Below are 26,806 nucleotides of genomic sequence, written 5' to 3' on the forward strand. Positions count from 1 at the left end.
AACCACTGTTTCTACATCTCTTGAGTCTATTGCAAGCCATTCACTTTTCCAACCTTAGGGAAAAAAAAAAAAAAAAAAAAAAATCATTATAATATTTCTGCTTCTTTCTGATAAAATTTTACTTTAGAATTAATTTATTTTAGAATCTTAAAAAAATATATGATACATAATTTGTGTTATTTCTAAGCAATCATATTCTGTTGCATTGTATATAAGTGATTACTTCATAAGTAAATCATTCTTGCTTTGTATCAGATGCTTTGAATCAGATTTGTTGTAAGGGTTAAAGAAAATCATTGCTTTCTCCATCCAGATTGTCATTGCAAACAAACAAGCTGAAGCTATGGAAAGAGTAGGTGGCTTTGGCTTGATTTTGCTACCATTTATTCCATTAAAATCAATGGAGTTGTACCAATGTAAGCCTGAGGTAGGAAATAATCCATTTCTGTATAGCTGTACAAATCTAGATCATAGATGCGTATAGATAACTGTGAAAAAAATACACATATGATGACAATTTGCAAATTCCAGAGAAGGTATAGAAAAATATATATTTTATACACCAACAGGGTCAATTACATGCAATCAACATGCATGTTATACATTCCAATGAAATGCAGTCGTGTTTGTTTCAGAGAAAGAATATGATACTGGTCTAAAAATTGTCTGCAAAGTCATGCATTAATCTTCAATTATCAAGATAAAATCTACAGCCTCTCACAGAATACCTAATAGATACCTGATAGGAAAACAAGAGTGTTATTTAGACTCATTAATATGATTTGATTAATAGTCCCCTTGTTAATACAACCTCTTTTTTCTTTCTTTTTTACTGCTTAATAGAGAAGAAAATCACGTTATTCGGACCTTGACTTTGAAGTAAGTTTTACTGAATTATTCCTGATTATTAAAAGTATTTTCCTAAAAGTAAATGTGAAGTGTTCTTTTTATCAGATTTTAGCCTTCTGACATAGTAGATGTCACGGGGTTATTCAATTGATACTGTACAGAACATGATGAGCAACTCATTAAAACTACTTTGGTGCAACTTATTTGTAAAAGCTTCTGAGATCCAATTATCATATTGCAATATTAACCATCATGGCTTCATGATGAGGCTCTGCCTCTTCATTTTCATCCATTTATTTTTTTTTTTCGGGGTTATTCAATTGATACTGTACAGAACATGATGAGCAACTCATTAAAACTACTTTGGTGCAACTTATTTGTAAAAGCTTCTGAGATCCAATTATCATATTGCAATATTAACCATCATGGCTTCATGATGAGGCTCTGCCTCTTCATTTTCATCCATTTATTTTTTTTTTTGTCTTTTATTTTATTTTATTTTATTATTTTGCTAGCCATCTATCTACTGAAAAAGTGTGACACTTCTGTAGGACAGACCCCATTGGTGCAGAAGGTTGCTGTGTTCAGGAGATTCTCAATCATTTGTTCTATCTCTCTTTCTTCGATTCTAGTTTGCTGGCAAATGAGTTTCAGATCCACATAGTGATTATGAATGTGTCAAATTTTGAATGATGAAATGCTGCAGTTGTCAATAGATCACATGCTATATGAAAAGTCAACTTTGTCTGAGATTGAATATCCACAATTTCAGACTTAGACCACATAGAATGAAGAGGTTTCATTGTGCTAGTTAGTGACCATTTTGTTCTGTCTCAGAAAACATGATTAAATCTCTTGGAGGTTTTTTGAAATGAGGTTTTTCTCTCTACTCTCTACCAGAAGCAACAAAGCAGTTAGTTTTCCAGGGGGTACTAATAATTTACAGATTTGGGATTTCTGCATAGGTTGTCTGTTCATGCATGATAATAGTTTGATATAATTCATTGTGTATCTCCAGAGAAGTTGAACAACCATATTTGTATGGAACCTATAGATCTCATGCTAAACTTTATAATCAAATGATCAGTATATATCAACCATAAGTTTATAAATTACCCTATCTGCATATGTACACAAAAGCTTTTTATTATTATTATTTGGGATGTAAGCACAGCACATGTACTTTCACATTGCAGATCCTAGTCCATAAAGAGGTAGAACATAATGCAAAATGCAGCCATAGCAGTGGTCATAGAAGTCTTGCAGTGAGAGAAGGGTTTGCTTTGATGACCTGCTTTTGCTGGAATGCTGATCATCTGTGTCTGATTGTGGCTTCTTGGTACTTTAACATGATGCCTTAATGCCCTATGTCATTTTCCTCTACAGAGTGTAGTTACCTTAAGCAGTCATGTAATGTCTCTAATAATGCACCAGACAAAGATTCACACAGGAAGTTTAAGGAAAATAAAATGAGAGGATTGTTCTAAATATGCTTCAGGATAAATGCATAGAAAGGAAGAAGAAAAACATGAATCAACAACAAAATTCTGATGAGCATGCAATTCCAAAATTAAATGCAAGCAATGTGCAAGGAAGTTTTATAATTATAGTGATTGAAAGAATTCTGAATTTTACTATTCATTATTAAAAGGTAGTTATGTCATGCCGTTCACAATGAGAACATGCTCTGTGGCAACAGATTCTAAAACATTCTTCCTACCACTCAGGAGAGCATAATCTAACATCAAATAACATTCTTGTCTAGTCTTGTTTGCAGCATTGTTGCTCCATGGCATAATATTTTTGAAGTATGATTATAATGCAGGAAAGCGTATTTTTTTGTTAAAAAAGAAGGATGGGACCATTGAAAGTCACTCGTGAGGAATTGATAATGGCAATGATACCGTGCTGGTTACTGCTGTGTTTTAAAAGTACTAACTCAGACTAACTTTATCCCACCTCCCTGTTTTATGATTTCTCTGAAATAAGCCTGTGGACTTTCCTGTGTTCAGGACATAGTGTGTCTGGCTGACTGAGATAAAGCAAAATAAAAAAGCTGTAAAATGTTTAAATAGCCACCCAGATTCCTTTACTCAGCAAGACATACTGATGAAGGGAAGTGAGACAGTGTTGTGTGGTCAAAACATGGTATTCTCATACTTCAGAGCAGCTTGACTGCAAAATAGAATGGAGCCTGGAGGTGAGGTCAAGCAAGAGTGACTGGCTACCCTACTAAAAAGTTTAACACTTTCTCTGCTTAGTCTGTGGCCAGTGCCAGATGGCACTTTCTGAGACAATGTCTGTCCACAGTTCTGAGGATAACCAATACTAAACACAAAGTATGGACAAGACTGTGTCAAGCTCCGTACTTTTCCTTTTAACAATCTTCTGGCAGTCTCTACACCCTTACCCTCTCACACATGTCTCTCTATATCCATACAAGACAAACCCTTAGGCTATGCCTATCTTACTAAAGACATTTGGGGCAATATTCCTGTGTGCAAAAATGTCAGGCTTCATATGGATGAATTTTTAACATATTTACTGCTTTAATCTGAATCACCCAAACAGTTCCTGGAATGTCTTTAGGGAACCAGTGCAACCTAAGTACTATTCACAATTGGCAATTTGGTTGTAGACATCTTATATTGGAGACTAACAGTTTCATAGCATTCATGGAGAACATTCCGTGCTAGATGGTGCCAGAGAATGGTCTTGGACATGTTTCATTTATTAGAACTATTTAAAACTATGCTAGTGTGCTGCAATGCAACACTCACCTCAATATAGAAAATTTGAAGTTAAAGCAAAGAAACACATGAAAGCATGCGTGGAGTTTTTTGGTTGTTGTTTTCATAGAATCATAGAATCATAGAATCATAGAATCTTTTATACACCAACAGGGTCAATTACATGCAATCAACATGCATGTTATACATTCCAATGAAATGCAGTCGTGTTTGTTTCAGAGAAAGAATATGATACTGGTCTAAAAATTGTCTGCAAAGTCATGCATTAATCTTCAATTATCAAGATAAAATCTACAGCCTCTCACAGAATACCTAATAGATACCTGATAGGAAAACAAGAGTGTTATTTAGACTCATTAATATGATTTGATTAATAGTCCCCTTGTTAATACAACCTCTTTTTTCTTTCTTTTTTACTGCTTAATAGAGAAGAAAATCACGTTATTCGGACCTTGACTTTGAAGTAAGTTTTACTGAATTATTCCTGATTATTAAAAGTATTTTCCTAAAAGTAAATGTGAAGTGTTCTTTTTATCAGATTTTAGCCTTCTGACATAGTAGATGTCACGGGGTTATTCAATTGATACTGTACAGAACATGATGAGCAACTCATTAAAACTACTTTGGTGCAACTTATTTGTAAAAGCTTCTGAGATCCAATTATCATATTGCAATATTAACCATCATGGCTTCATGATGAGGCTCTGCCTCTTCATTTTCATCCATTTATTTTTTTTTTGTCTTTTATTTTATTTTATTTTATTATTTTGCTAGCCATCTATCTACTGAAAAAGTGTGACACTTCTGTAGGACAGACCCCATTGGTGCAGAAGGTTGCTGTGTTCAGGAGATTCTCAATCATTTGTTCTATCTCTCTTTCTTCGATTCTAGTTTGCTGGCAAATGAGTTTCAGATCCACATAGTGATTATGAATGTGTCAAATTTTGAATGATGAAATGCTGCAGTTGTCAATAGATCACATGCTATATGAAAAGTCAACTTTGTCTGAGATTGAATATCCACAATTTCAGACTTAGACCACATAGAATGAAGAGGTTTCATTGTGCTAGTTAGTGACCATTTTGTTCTGTCTCAGAAAACATGATTAAATCTCTTGGAGGTTTTTTGAAATGAGGTTTTTCTCTCTACTCTCTACCAGAAGCAACAAAGCAGTTAGTTTTCCAGGGGGTACTAATAATTTACAGATTTGGGATTTCTGCATAGGTTGTCTGTTCATGCATGATAATAGTTTGATATAATTCATTGTGTATCTCCAGAGAAGTTGAACAACCATATTTGTATGGAACCTATAGATCTCATGCTAAACTTTATAATCAAATGATCAGTATATATCAACCATAAGTTTATAAATTACCCTATCTGCATATGTACACAAAAGCTTTTTATTATTATTATTTGGGATGTAAGCACAGCACATGTACTTTCACATTGCAGATCCTAGTCCATAAAGAGGTAGAACATAATGCAAAATGCAGCCATAGCAGTGGTCATAGAAGTCTTGCAGTGAGAGAAGGGTTTGCTTTGATGACCTGCTTTTGCTGGAATGCTGATCATCTGTGTCTGATTGTGGCTTCTTGGTACTTTAACATGATGCCTTAATGCCCTATGTCATTTTCCTCTACAGAGTGTAGTTACCTTAAGCAGTCATGTAATGTCTCTAATAATGCACCAGACAAAGATTCACACAGGAAGTTTAAGGAAAATAAAATGAGAGGATTGTTCTAAATATGCTTCAGGATAAATGCATAGAAAGGAAGAAGAAAAACATGAATCAACAACAAAATTCTGATGAGCATGCAATTCCAAAATTAAATGCAAGCAATGTGCAAGGAAGTTTTATAATTATAGTGATTGAAAGAATTCTGAATTTTACTATTCATTATTAAAAGGTAGTTATGTCATGCCGTTCACAATGAGAACATGCTCTGTGGCAACAGATTCTAAAACATTCTTCCTACCACTCAGGAGAGCATAATCTAACATCAAATAACATTCTTGTCTAGTCTTGTTTGCAGCATTGTTGCTCCATGGCATAATATTTTTGAAGTATGATTATAATGCAGGAAAGCGTATTTTTTTGTTAAAAAAGAAGGATGGGACCATTGAAAGTCACTCGTGAGGAATTGATAATGGCAATGATACCGTGCTGGTTACTGCTGTGTTTTAAAAGTACTAACTCAGACTAACTTTATCCCACCTCCCTGTTTTATGATTTCTCTGAAATAAGCCTGTGGACTTTCCTGTGTTCAGGACATAGTGTGTCTGGCTGACTGAGATAAAGCAAAATAAAAAAGCTGTAAAATGTTTAAATAGCCACCCAGATTCCTTTACTCAGCAAGACATACTGATGAAGGGAAGTGAGACAGTGTTGTGTGGTCAAAACATGGTATTCTCATACTTCAGAGCAGCTTGACTGCAAAATAGAATGGAGCCTGGAGGTGAGGTCAAGCAAGAGTGACTGGCTACCCTACTAAAAAGTTTAACACTTTCTCTGCTTAGTCTGTGGCCAGTGCCAGATGGCACTTTCTGAGACAATGTCTGTCCACAGTTCTGAGGATAACCAATACTAAACACAAAGTATGGACAAGACTGTGTCAAGCTCCGTACTTTTCCTTTTAACAATCTTCTGGCAGTCTCTACACCCTTACCCTCTCACACATGTCTCTCTATATCCATACAAGACAAACCCTTAGGCTATGCCTATCTTACTAAAGACATTTGGGGCAATATTCCTGTGTGCAAAAATGTCAGGCTTCATATGGATGAATTTTTAACATATTTACTGCTTTAATCTGAATCACCCAAACAGTTCCTGGAATGTCTTTAGGGAACCAGTGCAACCTAAGTACTATTCACAATTGGCAATTTGGTTGTAGACATCTTATATTGGAGACTAACAGTTTCATAGCATTCATGGAGAACATTCCGTGCTAGATGGTGCCAGAGAATGGTCTTGGACATGTTTCATTTATTAGAACTATTTAAAACTATGCTAGTGTGCTGCAATGCAACACTCACCTCAATATAGAAAATTTGAAGTTAAAGCAAAGAAACACATGAAAGCATGCGTGGAGTTTTTTGGTTGTTGTTTTGTTCTGTTTTGTTTTTTTCCTGAAGACCAGAATTAAAACTCAAAGCTAGCTACTATATAGTGTGAACACGAGTAGGCCATGACTGTACTCAGTGCCTTAAAATAATCTCTGTCCCTCTTATTTCCCTTTTATTTCCAATATATATAGAAATAGAGGTGTGGTTTTAAGGGCCCTTGGAATGGACTATCAATTATAAAATTCTCTGACTGATCTGTAATGTTATAGGAAATTTAGGAAACTTGTATCTCCAGTCAAAGGAAAGGGAGAGAGGAAAAGATGGCATCCAAACTGGGCAACCCATACCATAGATCTTAGAGAGGAGTCTCTCAAGAACTGGGCCACCTGTATCTTGTTTTCCCTTTTTAAATATTTTACCACTATATAGTTAAATTTTCCCTTTAGTGTAGAAAAAAAGAAGACAGACACATACTGGGTTTCTTCTACAGGCAGAAAGTATTACTGCTGAATAACATATTGTCCACAATTAGGTTTTGTAAAACACTGATTAATCTATTTGGATTTTGAAGTTTGGTAAAATGAACAGTCATCACGCAACAGCTTTTCAGCTCTTTTCTTGCTCTAAACAAGAATTAGTTTAGATCCATTCATGCTGTCCAGTATCCAAGACATGACCAAAATGCATAGGACTGGGCATTTTGGATCCTTGCTGCTGCTGGCTGTGGAAACCCTCAGTAAGTGCCCTCCAGCACCAGTCATTATGTTCTGTTCTTCCCTAAAGCTGGACAGGTAGCATTTTCATGAAGGCTCAGCACTAATGTTTAGCTGTCAGATCAAATAAAATTCATTCTAATTATGTTGAATAGGAATACAGATGCTCTGGAAATTCCCAGGAGGACTCTGTAGTAGGTGTGCGCTGACACTTTAAAAAAAAAAACAAAACATACAAAAGAATTAAACAGTATTGCTGACATGCATTTTAGGATTCAAGATCACAATTACCTTTAAATTTTATAAATTTTATAAAAGGGTCTGACTCCTGCATTTTCCCAGCCATCCACCCCACTCTTCCCTTTCTATAAGGTATTCATTGGATCTACTCTAGCAATAACATTTATGCCAAATAATTCAGAAAAGTGCTTTGTTACCCTGCTCCCCAGGAGTCAGGTAATCTCTGGCCCATTTTGAGCTCCACCCATGAGAGAGAGTGAGGATACACAGGACTCGTGAATACCAGAATGTCTTCTTTCCAAAGAGTGGTAGAATTTCACCAGCAATAATGCTTAACTGATCATTGATTGCTGCATCTGTGTTCTTTCAGAAATTTATCTGCACTAGCTATTCATGCTATTCATTGTAACAACATTACAAACTCACTGAAGTTCAAAACCATTCTCTTACCAACCTGAAGACATCTCTCAAAGACAAAGGTGAAAAAAATATACCTGCTGGTAAAAATCCTTCCCCTTTCCTAAGTTTGGCAGCTGATCAAACCTATAACATCTTGAAAACACAGCATGTTTCCATTATAAGGCTGGGAAGGCTTTCCCCCATCTGTTCTTTTCATTTCTTTTTTTCATACAATATTTGAGAGAGAGCATTTTTACCTGTGAAAATACAGAAAATCCCCAAGGCAAATTTCATTACATTATTATTATTATTAAAATATTATTGTTGCTGTTATATTGATATTATTGTTATTGTTATTATTACTGCTATTCATAAGATTGACCACAAATCTTTGTGAGAGTATTTGTGCTGGAGCTAGATCTCAGCTAAACCCCTCATAAAAAAAATAATAAAAAAAATAAATAAATAAAAGGGGGGCTGGGTACAGAGTTATGTTTGAAGTCCTTTCCATCTTGATCATAGCCATCCACACTGAATCCTCTTCTGAGAGCAGATGCTCGTCAGAGTAGGGCATAGTTTTTTTCAAAATTAACACGTTACTTGTGAGTAGAGGTAGAAATGTGAAAGAGATGTCAGTTCAGTGTGACCCCACGTAGTGTGTGGGGCACAAGAGTTATGGAGCCTGCAGGAATGACCTCTAGAAGTCTATCTGTAGCCTGGTGGCTAAATCAGGTGCTTCTGGAGGGGATGTGGCATTAATGGGCAAATCCGCAGCTGCACCAAAGGAAGGTGTGCTTTCAGAGGGCAGCATGAGAAGCTCCTTTTCCAGCCTATTCAGGACCTGATGCTACTACAATCATCCTAGTGTATATTGGTCAAGATCAACAGTTCTAAATTCATTAGCTTTCTGATAAAACTGATAAACTGATAACTGATAAAACTATGTTTTCCACATTGCCTGTTTAAGAGAAAAAACAGACTAAACCCCCACAGATATTTTGTGGGGTATTTTCTCATAAAAGAGAAAGGGTTCCCCAACAGAGCATATTTTCTGGAAAGCAGATTAGAAGGTGCTTTCTAACAAGGAAGTTTAAAGTAAGCTAGAGGAGTTAAAGTTGAAAAATCAAGCTACTGCACCTTCAGCCAGGAAAACACAAAGCAACTAAAAGATCCATAGGTACATGTTCATACCAGTCATTCTCTACTAAGAATAAATCTTAAACCCTTTTTTCTGTGGCAGACTTCCCACTGCAAGTGTTTAGTTTCTCCTCACCTGCTTCTTCTCAGAAAAAATGCAATGAACTAAGACATTTGCATTATTCATATTTGCTTTTAATAAATTCTTGGGTGCACAATTCAGAAAAATATCAGAAAGCAGTATTCTCTGTATTCCCAGCCTTCTATTAAGAATTTTCCAACTGTAGATACTTTTTTCACAGCCATGTGCTATTCCTGCTTCTAGAGCCAGTATTTTAACCCACCGAATCTGCTTTGTCCCCTCTAGCATGTCTTATATCAGCCAATAATAATGTTGGAGGCAGAACTTTTCCTTTTTAAATTCTATGTATATTAAACTTTCTACATATCCATGTTGTCTACTATAACAACAATAGCTTTAAAGAAAACCTAGGAATTTGCTTAAATCTTTAGCTAAATTACTTTTTGCAAGGAGTTCCTCACCAAAACTGTTTCCCTTATTCACCTCACAACTCAAGTTAATATATCTTTAATTGCCTGCTGTATCTCATGTCTCTTTTGTGAATAATGTTGTCAATTTCTTGTTATCAGAAATGAAACAAATTCTCAAGCTACAGTGCAGCTTTATTAAGGATATGGTTACTGGAGCATTGAGGTAGAGATGCATGGCCAAGAGAGCAGCAGAATTTCATTAAATTTATAAACACAGAATGCAAATCAAAGATAAGAGTTGAAATTGGTATTGGTAAAACATTATTTGAGGGTCAGTTACTGCCACTCCATTTTAAAAGGTACAAACCCAGACTCGTCAGAAGTGTTGCTTGCTGGAAAGGGTCACACTCAGGCATCGAGCACATAAGTTTGCAGCATTTGTCACGTACTATACCAGGGAAAAATCAGACTTGACAGTTAGTAAATGTTCACAGAGGCTGATGTCCTGCACCTATTCTGTCAATATTATTGGCTGCTGCCCCAGCTGTAACTCAAGTTTAAAGCAGTTACAAAAGCTTAAGAAAAGCCAAACTGAGCCTATCCAGTATTGGACTGAGGTGAAGCATCCTCAGTCCCTCCTGTTCCCTGTCCACCCTGACCACAGAACTATGAGACTGATGGAGGAGTAAGCAGCCTTTGGCTTTTATCCAAAGGCAAGTGTGAATCCACACCTCAGCATGAACTTGTTTGGAAACAATGCAGATGGTAGGCTTGACAGTCTAGGCTGGAAAACAGGCTTGACTCTCCATGTAGCTGCCAAGGCACATACATGGCTGAGGGTGTCCTTCAACTGTGGGGTGTCTGGGGTCCCCACCTCTTGCACAGGAGGGACATAAAAATAATTTTTGTGGAAGAGAGCTCTGTGCATGGGCTAGAGAGAGGATAGTTTCCAGTTGCCCAGTTCATGACATAAGAAAGCAAGTAAAATTGAAAAACTATGCATACCTTTCTTAATATGAATGCACATATTAAAAACCACAATATTTGGAGCGTTTTCATTTTAGGTCAAGATATCTGAATTCAGTGTTCTAAAAATTATTCTGATAGGTACTATTATAAACTGCAGTTGCATTCCTATAGACATTAAAATATTAGTATCCATTCTGTAAACAGAAATTCTAGAAAATATTCCTACTGTGCAAGGGAAATATATTTCTCAGATACTTCCACACTTTCAAAATGCTTCTAGGCTAGTACAAAAACAGCATCCCTTAATTTCAGTGACTCAATAGATGTGGGGTAAAACCAGTCTCTTGTACAGGAAGAACAGGAAACAGAGCAGAGAGAAGGTTCACTGCAATTTACTTCCATTGGTCGAGTCTATAGACAAAAGATGGCCCTTACAAATTCAATTTACTTTGTTATGTCAGGAAAAATAACTCTTAAAGAAAAGAAAAAAAATTTTAAAGCAGCCCAAATTCAATTGTAAATATAAGGAATTATATTCTCCATTTTGCAGAAGGTCATGCATACAAGAAAGAGGCACATGGAATTGTTTCAAGAGTTAAATCAGAAATTTCAGACGCTGGACAGATTTCGGGATGTACCAAAATCAGGCAGTATGGTAAGTTTTGCTTCTTAGATATTTGAAATATGATGGATCCTTAACAACACAAATGAAACGAGTCTTTTGTAATATATTTCCTGAGAAGACCTCATTCTGTGCTACCTCTAGGTAGCCTCAGAAATTAGAACAAAATATATTTTCAGCAATCTAACCTATTATGAGACTCATTAGGTTTTACAACTCGACCATAACTAACTCACTGACATCATTATAAATGAGAAGTAATTGAACTAAAGGGAACACTTTTCAAATCTATTTGTGCCTACCAAGTCTAAAGGACTTTATTTAGAGAAAGCAGTTCACTAATGTAATTTGGCCAATAGGGCTTTTCCTCTAGCTAAGCAAGCAAATATTAAATTACTTACTCCAAACAAATCCAGCTTGATTCACCTATATGTGAGATGATCCAGGAAGCACGCAGGATCTCTAATGTTGTGTCTTTTCCATAATAGGTTTATAAATATTTACCATGGGAAAAGCAAAAATTAAATCATCCTGAGTTGACTCTGCTATCATGATAATTCAAATTTATACACACTCATGCACACATGCATAGTTGATTCTGCCTAATTAAAACAGTTAATTTAGTGTGATGTATTTGTTAGCAGTAATATTATGATTAGTAATAATTTTATTTCTAATTTTATGTGAAAATTGTATCTTCAATGGAACTGAGCTAGAATCATTGTATTCCATAACTTCTTCAGAAGAGCTGCTCTCAGACATGAAGAAGAGGTATTAAGCAGATGTCAGGCAAATGGATTTACATCATTCATATCATCTTCATCCTGCAAAAATTTGGTCGTTATTCTTTAATGAACCTTTGTGATATGTGTTATTTTGCACCCATTTCTCCCTCACTCCCTCTTCTGAGATTTGCTGACATGTAAAGTTTGCATTTGACTCCTTATTGAGAGTTGCTGTCTACATAAATCTTGAGTTAATTCCAAATGTCAAAGGGAATCTCAGTGGAATAGTGTTTACTCGGTTTCACATCAGCATTCTGTTTATGAAAATCTTCCAATAAAAGCTGCCTAGAGGTATGGTCTACCTGTAAGACAGTCAAACAGTGATGCATGAACCTAAATATAGGCATCTCAGGCTATTTTAGGCAGCCTCAGGTGTTTTAGTGTGCAGCACAGTACAAGCAGTGATGACACAGGACTCAAAGGGGACCTGCATGTCTCATGGAAGATGGAGATCAGGCAGAAAATCCAAAGGCATCTAAAATGGTTCAAAAAATTTAGGTTTTGGCAACAAAACCCAACCAAACGTGTTGCAGCAGGAATCACTAATTAAATTGGTCTTAGTTCATAATGTCTATTACCCTATAAAACCTAGCACTAAAAAAAAAAAAAAAAAAACAATAAAAAAAAAAAATGGGAAGTACACACTGAGTTGTGTACTTCCCAAAGGTAAGTTAAACCACCTGTACTTGGTTCTTATCTAATCGCAGCTCAGCTTCTCTGCCTGAGCAGTACAGTAGCATTGTCTGAATAAAATCTAATCTGGGTTGGAGACTGGATGGCTAACAGCAGGGAAATAAGTCATCAGGCCTTTCACCTACTTTAAGTGGCTGTAAGTAAAAAGCTAAAGTTAGTGATTTATTGTATTCCTGGAGTTGCAGTAGCGCCTAGAAGTCCAGTTTGAATCAGGATCCTATTGTATTTTGCAGTGTACAAACACGGAACAAATAGTTTGGCTCCAGAGAGCCTCAATCTGTTGCTAAGAAGTTGTAGGTTTTGTGGCTGGTATTATATCCCCTAAAAAACCTAGCACTAAAAAAAAAAAAAAAAAACAGTAGAAAAGAAACAGCTTCCAGTCTGTCAGTCCTAGTACACATGAGCTCATCAGCCTGTAAAGCAAGGGAGCTCTCACAGCATTTTCAAGCACTAGGTTTCTGTGGTTCTGTCATGCAGCTGCCTCAATTTAAAATCCAGCTGGCAATGTCTGTTTCAAATCACTCTATTTCAAGCAGTAAGCTCTCCTGAATTACCTTCTCTTCTTCCATTTTTCTACACTTAACCTCTGTTAAGAAGATGGCTGTTGGTACTGGCTCACTTGGCCATTCCTCATGTACATTGGTTCTTGAGAAATAAAAGGCTTATCTGGCAGCTCAGGTGAGGAGCCTGCCAAAATGTTGATTGTTCACAGAGAAAGAGTCAAAACGGGGCTGAACACCTGCCAGCCTGGCTCCCTGCAAAGCCATTTCCCCGTTATGGCTTCTGTGTCTCATGAGAGCACATTGGTGATCAGCCTTACAATGAGAAATCATATTATTTCATCCTTGTTTTAATTCTTTCTTATCTGGTTTTCAGGAGAACTCAGCAACAAATAAGGCTCCATGGGACAGTTTCAAAACCACAGGCGACTACCCACATTATACAACGATAAACGTATTAGACACAGAGGCAAAAGATGCTTTAGAACTCAGACCAGCAGAATGGGAGAAGTGTCTGAACTTGCCTTTAGATGTGCAAGAAGGTGACTTTCAAACAGAAGTTTAACAGAAGTGGAAACAAACTGAACAAAACAAAAACAAAACAAAACAAATTTGTTGCACTGACAATAAGGAGACTTTGGGAACCCTGGCGCTCCTGTCTGAACATTGTGACTACTTTATGTCAGGTTCTTCCTGTGCCAAATGTCAGTGGTTTTTTTCGTACAGTATATTCCCACTAGTCTGGCTAGTGGAGAACCAGGTGTACAATTCTTACCATCGTGTGTTGTAAGTACCCGTGGAATGGATTTGTAAGGTAATCTTTATAGATAAACCTCAAGCAACGATTCATGTTGTAACAGCTTCATTTGGTTTAGTTTTCAAAAAACTTCACCATGAAGCACAATGTATATATTTATGCAGTTTTTAAAGTTTATAACAGTCTGTTTGGCCATTACTACACTTTTTACTTTATAATATAAAAGCAAAGTTTTTGTCATTAAATGAATGTCTGTTGAGCTACATTCTTCATTGCTTTAAATGCAATAAAGTAATAATCTCACTTTTATATGAATAATATATTTCACATCTTTATTATTGCAGTTTTCTCTGGAAAGCTCAGAATAGCTTTCTCTGCTGCAGCTGTGTATAAAATATTTAAAATGTTGTATGGTGTAAATAAACCTTTGTCTACATATCAGTTTCTTAGTGCATTTTATTCTGTATTTGTCTATATTGAATTTGCATATTTATAAAGTTTTCTTTAAAAACACATATATTGAATATGTATCTGAATACATATGTTAACAGTTTGTCATTCTGGCTCCTGCAAGGAATTTCTGAAGCGTATTAGTAGGTTTGCACAGCCACTCTGCATTTTCCTAGGTACTCTTTTGTGAGAATGTACCACATGCATTGGACATCAAAATACTACTACAGTTGTTGGGTTTATAGGAATTTTTGTCTTTTTGCAGAAAGACAATGGAAAATAAGTTGCTTCAATGCATTGCACCCCCCCCAAAAAGTTGATTTAGAATAATTACATCTTGTGCATAGTCTTGTTGCTGTATAACAAGAAAGATAAAAAGTAAAAAAATTCTGAAGTGTTTTATACCAAAACAAAATGCATTTGTTTCATATTATGGATCAAGAGCCAAGCATGATTTATGTTGAAAATATGGTTATACAAGTAAGAATGTAAAGTGGAAATCCCCCTTTCCATGCTTAGAACCAAAAGCAGATCTTCAAAATCTCTCATCATCTAGAGCATAGGTGGGGACAAGCCAAGGATGATATCTCAAATCTTCAGATGTTGCATTTCTAGAAGAAAAGGATCCAAAATTATTTTAGTTATTCCTGTATGGAACTGAATATGCTGCAGCCTATTAGCTGCAGAGCTCTTCAAGAGGAAGAAAACATGACCACCAAGAAAAAAGACTAGAATAAAGGCTTGTCAGTGGGAGCTTAACCTAGACCATCAGTAGAAGGAGATTGTCCTTCTGTTGAGAGAGAAGTACTTAGGATTGATGTTAGTACCAACCTTTATGAAAGTGTTCAGTCTGTAAATGCTTTCTCCTGGCCATAATAAGGTACTTAAGTCATGAAAAGGAACCTGATTTTTCCTACTTTGTGTGCATGAACACTGCAGACTTCTCTCTAATGTAATGCTTCAGCAAAAATACAAACTAAATAGTTACCAACCTGATATCAAGTCCAGTGATTGGTTTAGGTGCCTAGAAGTGAGGTGCTCAATATTGCAATACATCAATCAGTCAGAACTGGCCCTTAATCAAGAGGCTGATGCAGAAAAAACCAGCTGCTAAGCCTGGCTATGAAGCCTTCTAACATCATACCACTGAGATCAGATACTGCGCCAAAAGCCTCTCTCTCTTGTTTCACGTCCATTTCTAATATGCATGGCTTTTATTTTCCCTTTAGATAAAGATAAAACAGAAACTCCACATTTTTTAAGAATTTCATCAAGTATGGTACACGTCTCTCAAGCAGAGCATGTTTTACAAAATTTCTAATTTTTGAGACCAAATCAGGGAGCTTAGGCCCCTGAATCTGAATAGAAGCCTTAGCATCCCTCTTGGTTGTTCTAAACATAATATAAATCTAGAGCACCTTAGTACTTCAATAAGTATAGTGCAGAAATTATTCACATAGCTTTATATCACCTAATTCCTGTTCAATAGCAGACTAGTTGTAACATGGAAAGCTTTGGATAGGCTGCAAACCCAGGAAACAGGATAAATCAGTCTTCACACAATACAGTGCTGACCCCGTTATGCTGTTATAAATAACCCAATTGATTCAGGTTCAGCATCAGCCTGGGTATTGAGCACAGATGTGCTCAATGTTCAGTGCCTCTTCATTTAGAGCTTGTGCTGCCCTGCCCTGAAAGTGCTACTCATTTTGATTTTCCTTTATATTTCCTGTCTAGAAATAGTAAGAACATGCTGAAACCCAGTATATTTTCGTACTGATTTGACTATTTACTATTAAAACAGAGGGGTTTTTTTCCATAAGCAAGATGCTGCACATGCTTATAGTTTGCTGCTTAATGCCTGAAATGCTGCAAGTCAGACTGAGCCTGGCAGGAGTCTGCAAACCTGTGTGCACTGGCTTAAATGCTGGTAGAGCACTGATGAGATATTTGGTATTATATGCAAATAAAAATTAACCACATAATCCTAGACACAGAGTCGACAGGGGGCTTTGCATTTGGCTGCCAGGGCAGGCTGGTGTCACTCAAGATGTCCTGTGCTGCTTTACCTGATCCCCAGCTGCAGTTACAGAAAGGTTTAGGTGGTTGAGGGCTCAGCTTACTAGCATTGCTGCAGCTGGCCCTAGAGTTCAGCTCAGTACAGTTGAGCTCAGCCTGGAGTTTACCTAGATCCATTTTAAAATACATATTCTTTAGACTTATATAGGAAAAGCAAATACTTTCTTTGGGAAAGGTCTAATTTTCTCAACACTTTAAATACACATTAGTAATCATATAAGGCCATAAGCAGTTTGTCTATTTCTGTCTTCCTCTTACATCCATACACATTGAAAGATCTTTTTGTGACAATACTATGCAGAATATGGCCTGTACTTTTCAGTATAGGGAAGCAGTGGATATAGGAAATGTACCTGAGCTGCCATAGATCCCTCAGACAGCAGTTCAAGATATCTATGGTTTCACATCCAAGGCTGTGTAGAGGGGTTTGGTACTGCTGGCATAAAAGCACCAACAAAGTCATTTTCTACATGGACTCTTGCCAATGTCATGTTATTTAACCCAAAATCTTCAGGGGAGGTAAACTCTGAATTAGTAATTATTGAACTTTAGTTTATACTCTGCAATATATCTTGGAAAAAAAGAAGGGAAGAATGACAAAGTTCTGCTACAAGGGATAAGAGGAAGAACAGCAGTGCTGCCACGCTGATGCATCTTTGGAGTCCCATGGGCTTAATATTAGCATATATGTAACAATAATGACTCCTCATGATGAAGATTTAGGACCAAGCTGTAATAAACAGATAAGGGTCTTTTCCATTTAATTCACTGCTGGGTCTGAATATCTTCACAATCAGAGAAACAGTACTCTTCTCTGATAAATGCTATCCTGATACTCTTTCTGTAAGAACGTCATTTGCTTCTATGAGAATACGGCATAAATCACTTAATATTGTTTTACACAGGATTAAACTGGAGTAGTTTCTTTTACAAACAAACAAAATGCCAACCAAATAAAACCCCAAGGCCCGAGCTGTAGCAAGTGAAATGTTCTCTGGTGCTCTGTTTTTTCTCCGTTTCCCATAGTTGCTAGGCAATGCTGTACTTAGAGACTAGATTTAACAAAAGGTCTGCTTCCTGCTTGGAAGCAGGCATCCATCTGTCACAGCATCAGCAGAGTGCTCTCCATCAGGTTATGCAAAAGGATATGAAATCTCTGTTAGGAATCAGCAGATGGAGACATTGTGTATTGACAGTAGACTTTCAGTTCCTCAGGCATTAGCTCGAGGCTGAGCTGTATCTCTGGATAAGCCACAAGAAGCAGTTAGTATAAGCACACATTATTTCCCTCTCTCCAAAATGTTGTAGGGCTCTCTTGTGCAATCAAGCCCATGCTCATGGGCTGAGGGAAGCAAAGAGAGAGGTACGCAGTTGAATACGTGTTTGGGGAGCTGTGATTCATTTCAAGTCAGGTCTCAGCCAGTGCAATGCTGCAATCATTTCCTCTTAATTTTCTAGAAGCATCTTTCTTTGCAAGAAAATCAAAGGAAGCCTGTCCTAGTTTAAGCCAGGATGAAGCCAATTTTCCTCTAACTGATTTTTTTTTTTTTTTTTTTCCCCTTCAATAAGCTTTCTTTTAACTAGTAACAGAATGTTCCAGCTAAGAATGATAACAAATGCTGGAACGTTTTTCTAACTGCTGGATCTTCAAGGTTTCACCTTCACTCTGCTGGCTCAGACACTACAGGGAGATCTGTGACCCCCCCATAAGAGGCTGAGTTAGACAGACAGCAAAACTGGCCAGAGATATTCCATTCTATATATCTACGTAAGCTCAGAGCGAGGTCAGAGATCACAGAAGACAACTTCTTTCCTGCTTCTTCTTCCCTTCTCTTCCATCCATGGCCAGTGTCCAGGGAGAACTCCATCCATCCATCACTGTTGATCCCCAGGCTTGAGCTCTCCTGACCCTCATCACTCTGTGCTTTCTTCAGCAGCAGTCTGGAACTTTTTGGGACTGTTTGCAGCTAAGGAGAGAGCTCTGGGAGTTGCTGGGGGTAGGGAGAGGCATTGGGGGCTTTGTACATTTCCTGAACACATTTGTATATATTTTCTTATATAATTAGTGTTTAATTAAAGCTGTGAAGTTTAGTTTTCAATTCAGCCAAGTCTCTCTCTTTTTCTCTCTCTCCTTCCCTACCTGGGTGGGAGGGGGAGGGGATCAAGAGCATTGTTGAACCCAAGTCAAACGGTGACAGGCCTCACTAAGACAAATTCAATTGCTGATAAGATAGGCATGGCTACTAACTCTAGCACTCCCACTGAAATGTTCTGTTCATTAATTACAATTGTAAGGTATAGAAAGTGCCATTTATCTGGTTTTGACAAAATTCTCCCTTAGGCTGCATTGAACCAACCTGTGGCAATTATTTGCTCAGACTAACTACACCACAGTACTGCTTATTCTGTGTTTTTTTTCTGAACTAGTTTTGTTTTATACCTCATTATTTCTTATAAGGAACAGTTAATACCAATTCTGCTTCCTTTCCTGACTATGCAGGTTCCTGCTTGTAGGCCCCATGGTTACCCTTTTTCAGGATTACTAACCCAGAGTTAGTCCTCAAGTCGAAGCCCTTTCCTGATTTCTCACATTCTTGTGCCCTTTACAGCTTTTCCAGATCTGCTGAAGTTCTTAATTAAGTGTCAGTAAATCCTGAACTCATTAGAGCATTCTGATTGATCCCTACAGAAGGAAGAACTCAAATATGAAGCTTGTGAAATGTCTTTTTTATCTAACCACTAAGTGGAAAATACATTAACAACTCTTTCAGCAATAAATGGGCACCAGGCAGTAGTCTTAAGTAACTGTCTTGACAAAAACAACTTCTGTAATTTGTTTTGTGCTGTTTCTTATCTCTGGTGCTGTGAATGCAGACTTTCTTTAAGTAGTACTGCTGCAGCAAGACTGGCAGAGAGTTATCTAAAGCTCATTGGTGGGGTTTTAGAGTCAGAAAGTGAGTAAGGACAATGTGAATCCTTTCAGATGGGATAGCAGTTGTTTCCCACATCCTGAAAGTCTGCTGGATTCTGAGTGCTTTTTTTTTTTTTTTTTTTCTTTTCTTTTGCAGTTTTTGTAACCCCTTTTCCTCCAGCTGTGTGTTCAGAGAGTGACACCACTTGCTGGCTCTCATCTAAAACTCAGAGTGGGCACCTGAGCCAGAGTGCCCTGTGGCTAAGAGCTCCTGTGACCTGTATCTCATGAGAGGTGGCATTTAAGAAACAGCGCTAGTCTCAGTGTTCTCTTGTTGTTAGCTTAGGCAACTATTGGGAAGCCCACTTGGAGACATCTACTTCTTTACGTGCATTGTATAAGCAGATAATATGCCTTGTTCAACATATGCAGTCAATCTTAAGAAACAGGCATTTAACCCTTACATGATGCAGTGATGGCCATCAAAAAATCTATATCCTTTTGTGGATCAAACCCTTAGGAGTTGATATACTTTTAATAATTTGTTTCTCGGAATCCAATTTTAAGAACAGCAACAAGCTAATGTTTCCTCCCATCATCAGTTCAGTGATTTATTGCATTACATCCGTAAGTTGTTGACTCAGGAAATTGCAAAAGGTGATGCCTGAGGGGCCTTATCATATAAAAAAGAAACTGGAATTGATTAGTATGTATTTTCAATTCCTTATTTGGTGTCTTCTCGGACCTAACCACTTTATTTCCTGCTCTTCTCATGAACTGTGTATTAGGAAAAGATTTTCAGAGCTCTGTTTTCAGTAATTAGGTTTTTAAATCAAGAAAGAATTAGTTTTGGTTTCTAAAAACAGATAGAATCCATTATATTTAATTTAGAATTCTAACTAAAATACTTTTTTGCCAATATGTCAAGCACAGAACTCTGCAGGGCAATCTAACTGCCTATTATAGCTGTCTATGTTCTTTCTCTATCCTGAAGAAAAAGACAGGAATATCTGAAGCCCAGCTAGACCTAGCCAGTTCTCTGAGATAAGTACTAACGTCTTTCCATTGATTGCATACAGAATTTAAAAGTCCCACAGGGCAATAAAATTCCTCTAAATTAAGCACCAGATTTAGCTACATTTAGTCATCAGCATGAGAGCTAAATTCCTGTTATAATCAGTGGAGAGCAGGTCGATAAAGTCAATAAAGCCTAAAGACCAATTCAGCTTATCCATTACTAGAGGAAGGATGCATTTCATAGGAGATGCCCTGTAGCTGTTGAAACATTTGCATGGGGATTACAGATATGAAAGGCAACATAAGGGAGAACTAGAAGATTCTGGTCCAAACAATACCCTACCCTAAAATAATATTAGATACTTGGATAAGGTGAATCCAGCTCCAGGGGAGGATTTTCCAAGATACTCTGGGATATCCGCAGGATATCCAGCCTCCATTTATCAGTCTGGAAAGGCATGGGTTTATGGGTCTTACGTTAGGTTAGCCAACTTGATACGAATGTCATAGGTATCCTCACTATCACACATTGCCACTCCTTACTCATAATCCCCCTTGCCTGCTCCTCCTCTGAATGTTTATGTATGTTCAAGTACAGGATTCCTTTTCTCTATAATTTTATTGTTAGAACTCTACATTCCGCATGTGGATTATCCAAGTTCTTATCCTCCCAAGAGGTAAAGAATGCACAACCTGTGACAATCTAATCTGCAAAGTATCAGTATACTGTGGAAAAGCACATTCTGGAAGATCCTATATGCATCAGCCAGGCATGCAGGAGTCATGGAGCCAGGAAAAGTATTGTATTTTGAGCTGGTCATAGATTTCAGCTACAAATGTCTGATGTAGAATACGAGTGCTTGCCATACTAACCTAGAACTGCAGTCTTGCTTTCTCACTCAGATTCTCCTAACTATAAGGCAGCAGTCAAGCTACTTATTTTTTGTGTTCTTCTGGCCTCCTGGTGTTCATATTTCCGGTAACACAAAGACCAGACTTGAACTGGGAAGATAAAAAGTGTATTTAATAGGGATACTGTCTGATCCCTTACCTTTCAGCCTTTTACTGAAAGTTGGTGACTCAAACCTTTCCAAGATGAGTAGGAGAGAGAAGCCTTCCAAATTCCTCATGCTGGCTTCTGATCAGCAGATAATGATGCAAAAAAGGAAGGAAACTACCACCTTCAGAGCCGATAAAGTCCGTAGTAGTCAGTGGGTAGGCTTAGGCCATGTTTTCTGAGAACAAATATGCAGACTATTTTCTGCCACTGAAACATTATAATTATCTCTCAACCAGTCCCCTCACAAACCAATTTCAGCTTGAGATTTCATAAAAAAACCCAATCAATTTCCAAGAGAGGTCAGTAGACATGATAACCTGTTACACCATAAAAAAACATGCAATCAATCAGCATAAGAAAGGAGGGAAGAGAGTTCTACTTTATAGCTTAACCCTAACTGCATTGTAAACTATGGCTTTCAGGTACTGGGAAAATATATATATATTTGTATAGACAACTATATATAAGAAATAATAGTTTAATTATCTCATAACTTACAAAATAAGATGAAATTATAAACATTTAATAACATTTTAAAAGAGAATACACATTTTTCTTTGTTAGGTCTGTGAAGCCAAAACCCACCCACATTTAATTCTTACTCTGAAATAAATATACATAATTACATAATACACAATTTCCAAAAACTAAAGTATCAGAGTCATCTGCCTCAGCACAGTCCTTTGGTTGTAACCTGATGATTGTGAAGCAAATTAGCAAACTAACTAAAAGGTATTATAACATTTGCATATATTCAAAGTGAAAAGGAAATATTTAAATTTGCCCTCAAAATTTATATGGAAATTTTATTTTCTTAAAAAGCTGTCACACCTTCAAAGAATTTCAGTTCTGCAAGGATGGATCTGAGCTAATATTTCGAATTTAACAAGCTACATCTCACACACTGCTGTAAGACTTCTTCCATGGAATGGGAAAGAATATTGAGCAAGTGAGATCATTTGAGGAAACCTGTCTGAACGTGTTTCAGGTGATTAAGTAGCTGTTGCCATACCAGCTACTGTATCAAGAAATGGTTGTCAGCTTGTGTCCACATTTGACTTTATCATACAGACCAAAGACAACAGAACATATTTATTTTTCTTTAATGACTCTGTTTTGACTACTTGTGACCTATGCTGAGACTTAGTTATTGATTTTAGTCTTTAATAGGATAAATATTGATACAGTTACAACTTTTATCAAACTTCCAGGTTGCCTTTCTACGCAAGTTTGGTGCCTTGTAGCTTGATAACTGCTTTTAGCATTCATTAAATTGTTGACTAAGAAAAATATCTCATTCAAAGTGAAAGTGAATAAATAATTTTCCCTTCTTCCAAAATATCTCTTTTTAAAAATGCTAACTACTTATTAAAAGTTAGTGATAAAAAACTTGTATGAATTATATTTCAGGATAGTGGTATATTAACTTTAAAATATAGGTGATGAACAGATTGAAATATTTCAAAGCAAAAAATGTGTTATATCATATTCTTATTAGCCACATTGGACTATCGGATTACCTAAAATAGAGGTAATTCATTTTAGTTGCTTTCTTGTTTCTGAGTGGGAGGGCAAGTGTACCACTTACTGTTCCCTCACTCAGGGCTATCACAGCAAGACTCCTGCCGTGGGCCAGCTGCACTTCAGCATGAAGGTCACATTAGTGCTATTCCTTATTCTAAAGTGTGATAGAAGTGATGTCTCTGCTCCTCCATCCTTCTCTCAGGTCTAAGACTAATGAAGGGTGCATGTTGCTCTGCCTGGTACCATTGCTTTGCTGTCATGTGTAGAAGAATATTTATGATTCTACCTCTGCCATTGAACTTCCTGCCATAACTTTTTGAAAGAGGTACTGATTATCTAGACAAAAGAAGAATGAGAAAACAAAGTGTACTGTCTCCGCTATTTAGCAGAAAAAAAAGAAAAAAGTTAAATATCCCATCCTCATTTCTGAAGAATTAAGAATGATGAAATCACTAAAGGCCTTGTTGTGAACTCTTATTTGCTGGCTTACTGCTTGAGGGAAGGTACTGAAAAGATTGAGGGAAAAGTAAGAGAAAACAGAGGCTAAAATAGAATAGAAAGAGCCAGAAATACTTAATTGAGGTTGTTAAAATTGCCTTTTTGTCTCAAGAACTTCTCTAGCCATTCAAGTCATCAAAAGAATTTCATGGTGATCAGACACCAAATGATTAAAAATCATTGATTTCCTAGCTCAAGGAGTGACTATTGTAAAGTTTACTACCATTTCAAAAGGATGTCTTTGTTGCTTTTTGTGTCCCAGATGTTTATCTGCCCTCCTTGTGAACTGAGAGACAGTAGTATGCTAGTTAGTCCCACTTACATATCAAAGCTAGTAAAAACAAACCACAGGTCTCTGCAGGATGTGAATGTTTTATGAAGCACCAGTCGCCTACCTTAAGCAACAACTCCCCCTGCAACCTGCATCATCTATATGGGAGGCCTGCAGGCTTTTTAGCTTCATGATACACAAACAGAAGATCAGAGTCAAACCTCATGAAAAATGAACTAACTCAGATGAGGAAAAGACAAGCCACTGAGCTCTTGCCAGGGAATGCTTCAGCTTTATTGCAGCCACATTGTGATCAGTGTCACCACAGATGGATGCAAACCAGAAAAATATATCTGCTGTCACCTAAGGAATTCTGGACAGGCAGAAAGGCTGGTGGAGAATTTATTTTGGTGACAGCTGGGAGAGGCTGGAAGGCTGTCAGCTCTAATATAGTCAGGTTGAGGATTAATTCCTACATGCAAGATGCAGGTATAGGCATGCAAAATTTGGAACTCACTCAATCAGGGGAGCAGTGTCGTCTGCTCTGGTCAGCAGGGGATGTGATGTTTGATACTGCACTCTCTGAATAAAACACACTGGTTCAGGGATTACAGAATCATAGAATCAAAGAATCATTTTGGTTGGAAAAACCTGTAAGGTCTTCAGAAAAGACCTTTAATGTCATCGAGTCCAACCATGACTTCATTTCAGCAGTGTTCTCAGAGACATGCATAACCTGACAGCTTCAAGTTCCTGTGTACTGGAAAATCCTTCTCTTTCACATGTGAACAGTATAGATTTACTCTCAAATAAAAAGAAATATTAATAATGGAATAACTTCAAGGAAACTTACCTTACTTGAAGAAATAAGAAATTTTGAGCAGGTTTTGTTCTTTGTTATATCATCATAAATGTGAAAAAACCCGTGGGTCTCATCAGAGCTCTCTCTCATATTATTATAACAAGATGTTAATTTCTAATGTTCATGACATTATTAATATTAGTGTAAGCAAAGCAAAAAAAGCCTAACTGGTTATCATGATCAATGTCACAAATACTTTATGAAACTTTCAAGAAGCTGTGAGAATTTCTGTTTTGTTTGGAATGTATCTACAAGCTGCCCTTTCAGGCAACATGAAAAAAAAGAATTTATATTACCTCTATTTAGGGCTTTGGCCATTCCTCACACTTATTAAGAAAAATAGATTGTTTTTTTAACAACTAGTCATAAGGTTTTAATAATTGCAGTGTTTCCTAGATGTCATTATGCCTGAGATGATACACGTCTAATTTTTTATTATATGCATTCGGTCTGTCTTTAAAAGCCAGAGGATGGAAAAATGAAACCTCCTGCACAGAAAAAGCTGTTACTCTGAGTGTCAATAATTAGGCTTCTCACAACCCATGAACCTGTAATAGAATGAACAAGATAATGTGGAGGAGCATCTGATCCTGAATACAGTCACTCAGTCCTCAACTGGTTAAGTTTTCAAGAGCTTAAGCAAATAACCGATTTTCACCTGAACTTTTGAATATTTGAATCAAAACTTGCTATATGCCAGGTTCAGATTATTTTAGCTCAATCTGAGGTTCTCCATCAGAGGTCTAATCTGTGCAGGTATCATCTGAAGTCTGAAGGAGCACGCGGCAGCGCAGAAGAGAGAGCGGCAGCAGCACCGGCAGCGACCTCCAGAGAGGAGACACGTGGCAGGCGCGAGGGCAGCCAGAGAGCTGCATGAGGGCAGGCGGAGAGGCAGAGAGCTGCGCGAGGGCAGGTGGAGAGGCAGAGAGCTGCACGAGGGCAGGCGGAGAGGCAGAGAGCTGCGCGAGGGCAGGCAGGGAGCAGCTGGTGCCTTCTCATCCTAGGAAAAGCAGACTAGTAACTAGATTGATCATGGTCATAACGCGGCCAAAAACTATTGTGAAAAAGAATGTGGGGACTCAGACGGAGCTCCCAAGCAGGCACGCAGCCGTGCAGGTCTCTGGCTGCAGTGAATGCCTGAGTCTGGCACTGGTATCAGAGGGAACCAGTGACAGCGCATGTGTGCGGTGTAAGCAAGTAAATGATCTCCTCAGGCAGGTGGTTAAGCTGACAGAGGAGGTTGCAAGACTGAGGGCCATTAGAGAATGAGTGGGGATTAAGAACTTTACTCCATATTTTGTATTGGGCTTCTGACAACTTTGCCTTTCTATTTACATAAATCAGTAAAAAAACTCCCCTTTGAGCTGTTTTTGAAGACCTGCTAAGATTTTGCTAAGAACAGGCCTTTTAATTCTCATCAATTTCTCCTCTCTTTTCCAAAGAAAGGACCATGCTTTTACTTCTCTAGAACAGAGAATAGAGAAAGCAGCCTTCAAGACTTATTTTTTTTTTTTCCTTTTTTTTTTTTACATAGGGTCTAAACACTCCATGCAGATTTTGGGAGGTTTTCCCCCAAAATATATACATAGGACCTTTTCCAAGGGCTATTGAAAGGCCTTTAAAAGCTTCTTATTTTAATGATTTTACAGTGGAACCTAAAGAAAAGCAGTGCTGTAAGAAGAGCAAATATATGATTTGACTGAATAGAGAATTTCTAAAATAAAGAAAATACAGGAAAAAATAGAGATAGGTAAAGTGTTCTGGAGTAGAAGAACCAGAACAAGTTTCAATGTGGACTAAACTTGGAAGAATCTTTGAGTCAAAGAGAAGGCTAGACTGAGAAAACTGAGAACTGAAAGGATTGGAAAAGATAATATTATAACTCATGATTTCTTATCCATAGGTAAATCTGTAATGTTTAGAATAACCTCTTTTTGAAGACATACATAATAAAAACAAATGTGGTGGTAGAGAAACAGTTTTGAATTCCTGCAGATTTGCTGAGCTGTGAATTCAGAAAAGGTAAACCTCTGAAAGAGGGAATTTAAAAGCATTTTAAAATGCAACATTTAGATAAAACAAATAAACAAATAAATAAGTGGTTATAATAGAAAAATAAAAATAAAACAAAATATGGGATAATCTGAAATATTCTCTTC

The 26,806-nt window shown here is 37.2% G+C and overlaps 1 protein-coding gene across 2 annotated transcripts in view; it reads left to right on the plus strand.

Moving 5' to 3' along the window:
• BAI3 (brain-specific angiogenesis inhibitor 3) overlaps nt 1-14,411 on the plus strand; it is a 466,801-nt gene extending 452,390 nt beyond the window's left edge. For both annotated transcript variants that reach the window (XM_010003267.1, XM_010003258.1), the window contains 3 exons: nt 844-879; nt 11,169-11,273; nt 13,595-14,411. In XM_010003267.1, coding sequence (XP_010001569.1) covers nt 844-879; nt 11,169-11,273; nt 13,595-13,783 — 330 coding nt within the window. In that variant the 3' untranslated portion in view covers nt 13,784-14,411. The remainder of the gene's footprint in view (nt 1-843; nt 880-11,168; nt 11,274-13,594) is intronic.
• The last annotated feature ends 12,395 nt before the right edge of the window (nt 14,412-26,806 follow it).

The sequence above is a fragment of the Chaetura pelagica genome, unplaced genomic scaffold (genome assembly GCF_000747805.2).
Source record: "Chaetura pelagica isolate M959 unplaced genomic scaffold, ChaPel_1.0 scaffold150, whole genome shotgun sequence".
In the NCBI taxonomy this organism is placed as follows: Eukaryota; Metazoa; Chordata; class Aves; order Apodiformes; family Apodidae; genus Chaetura; species Chaetura pelagica.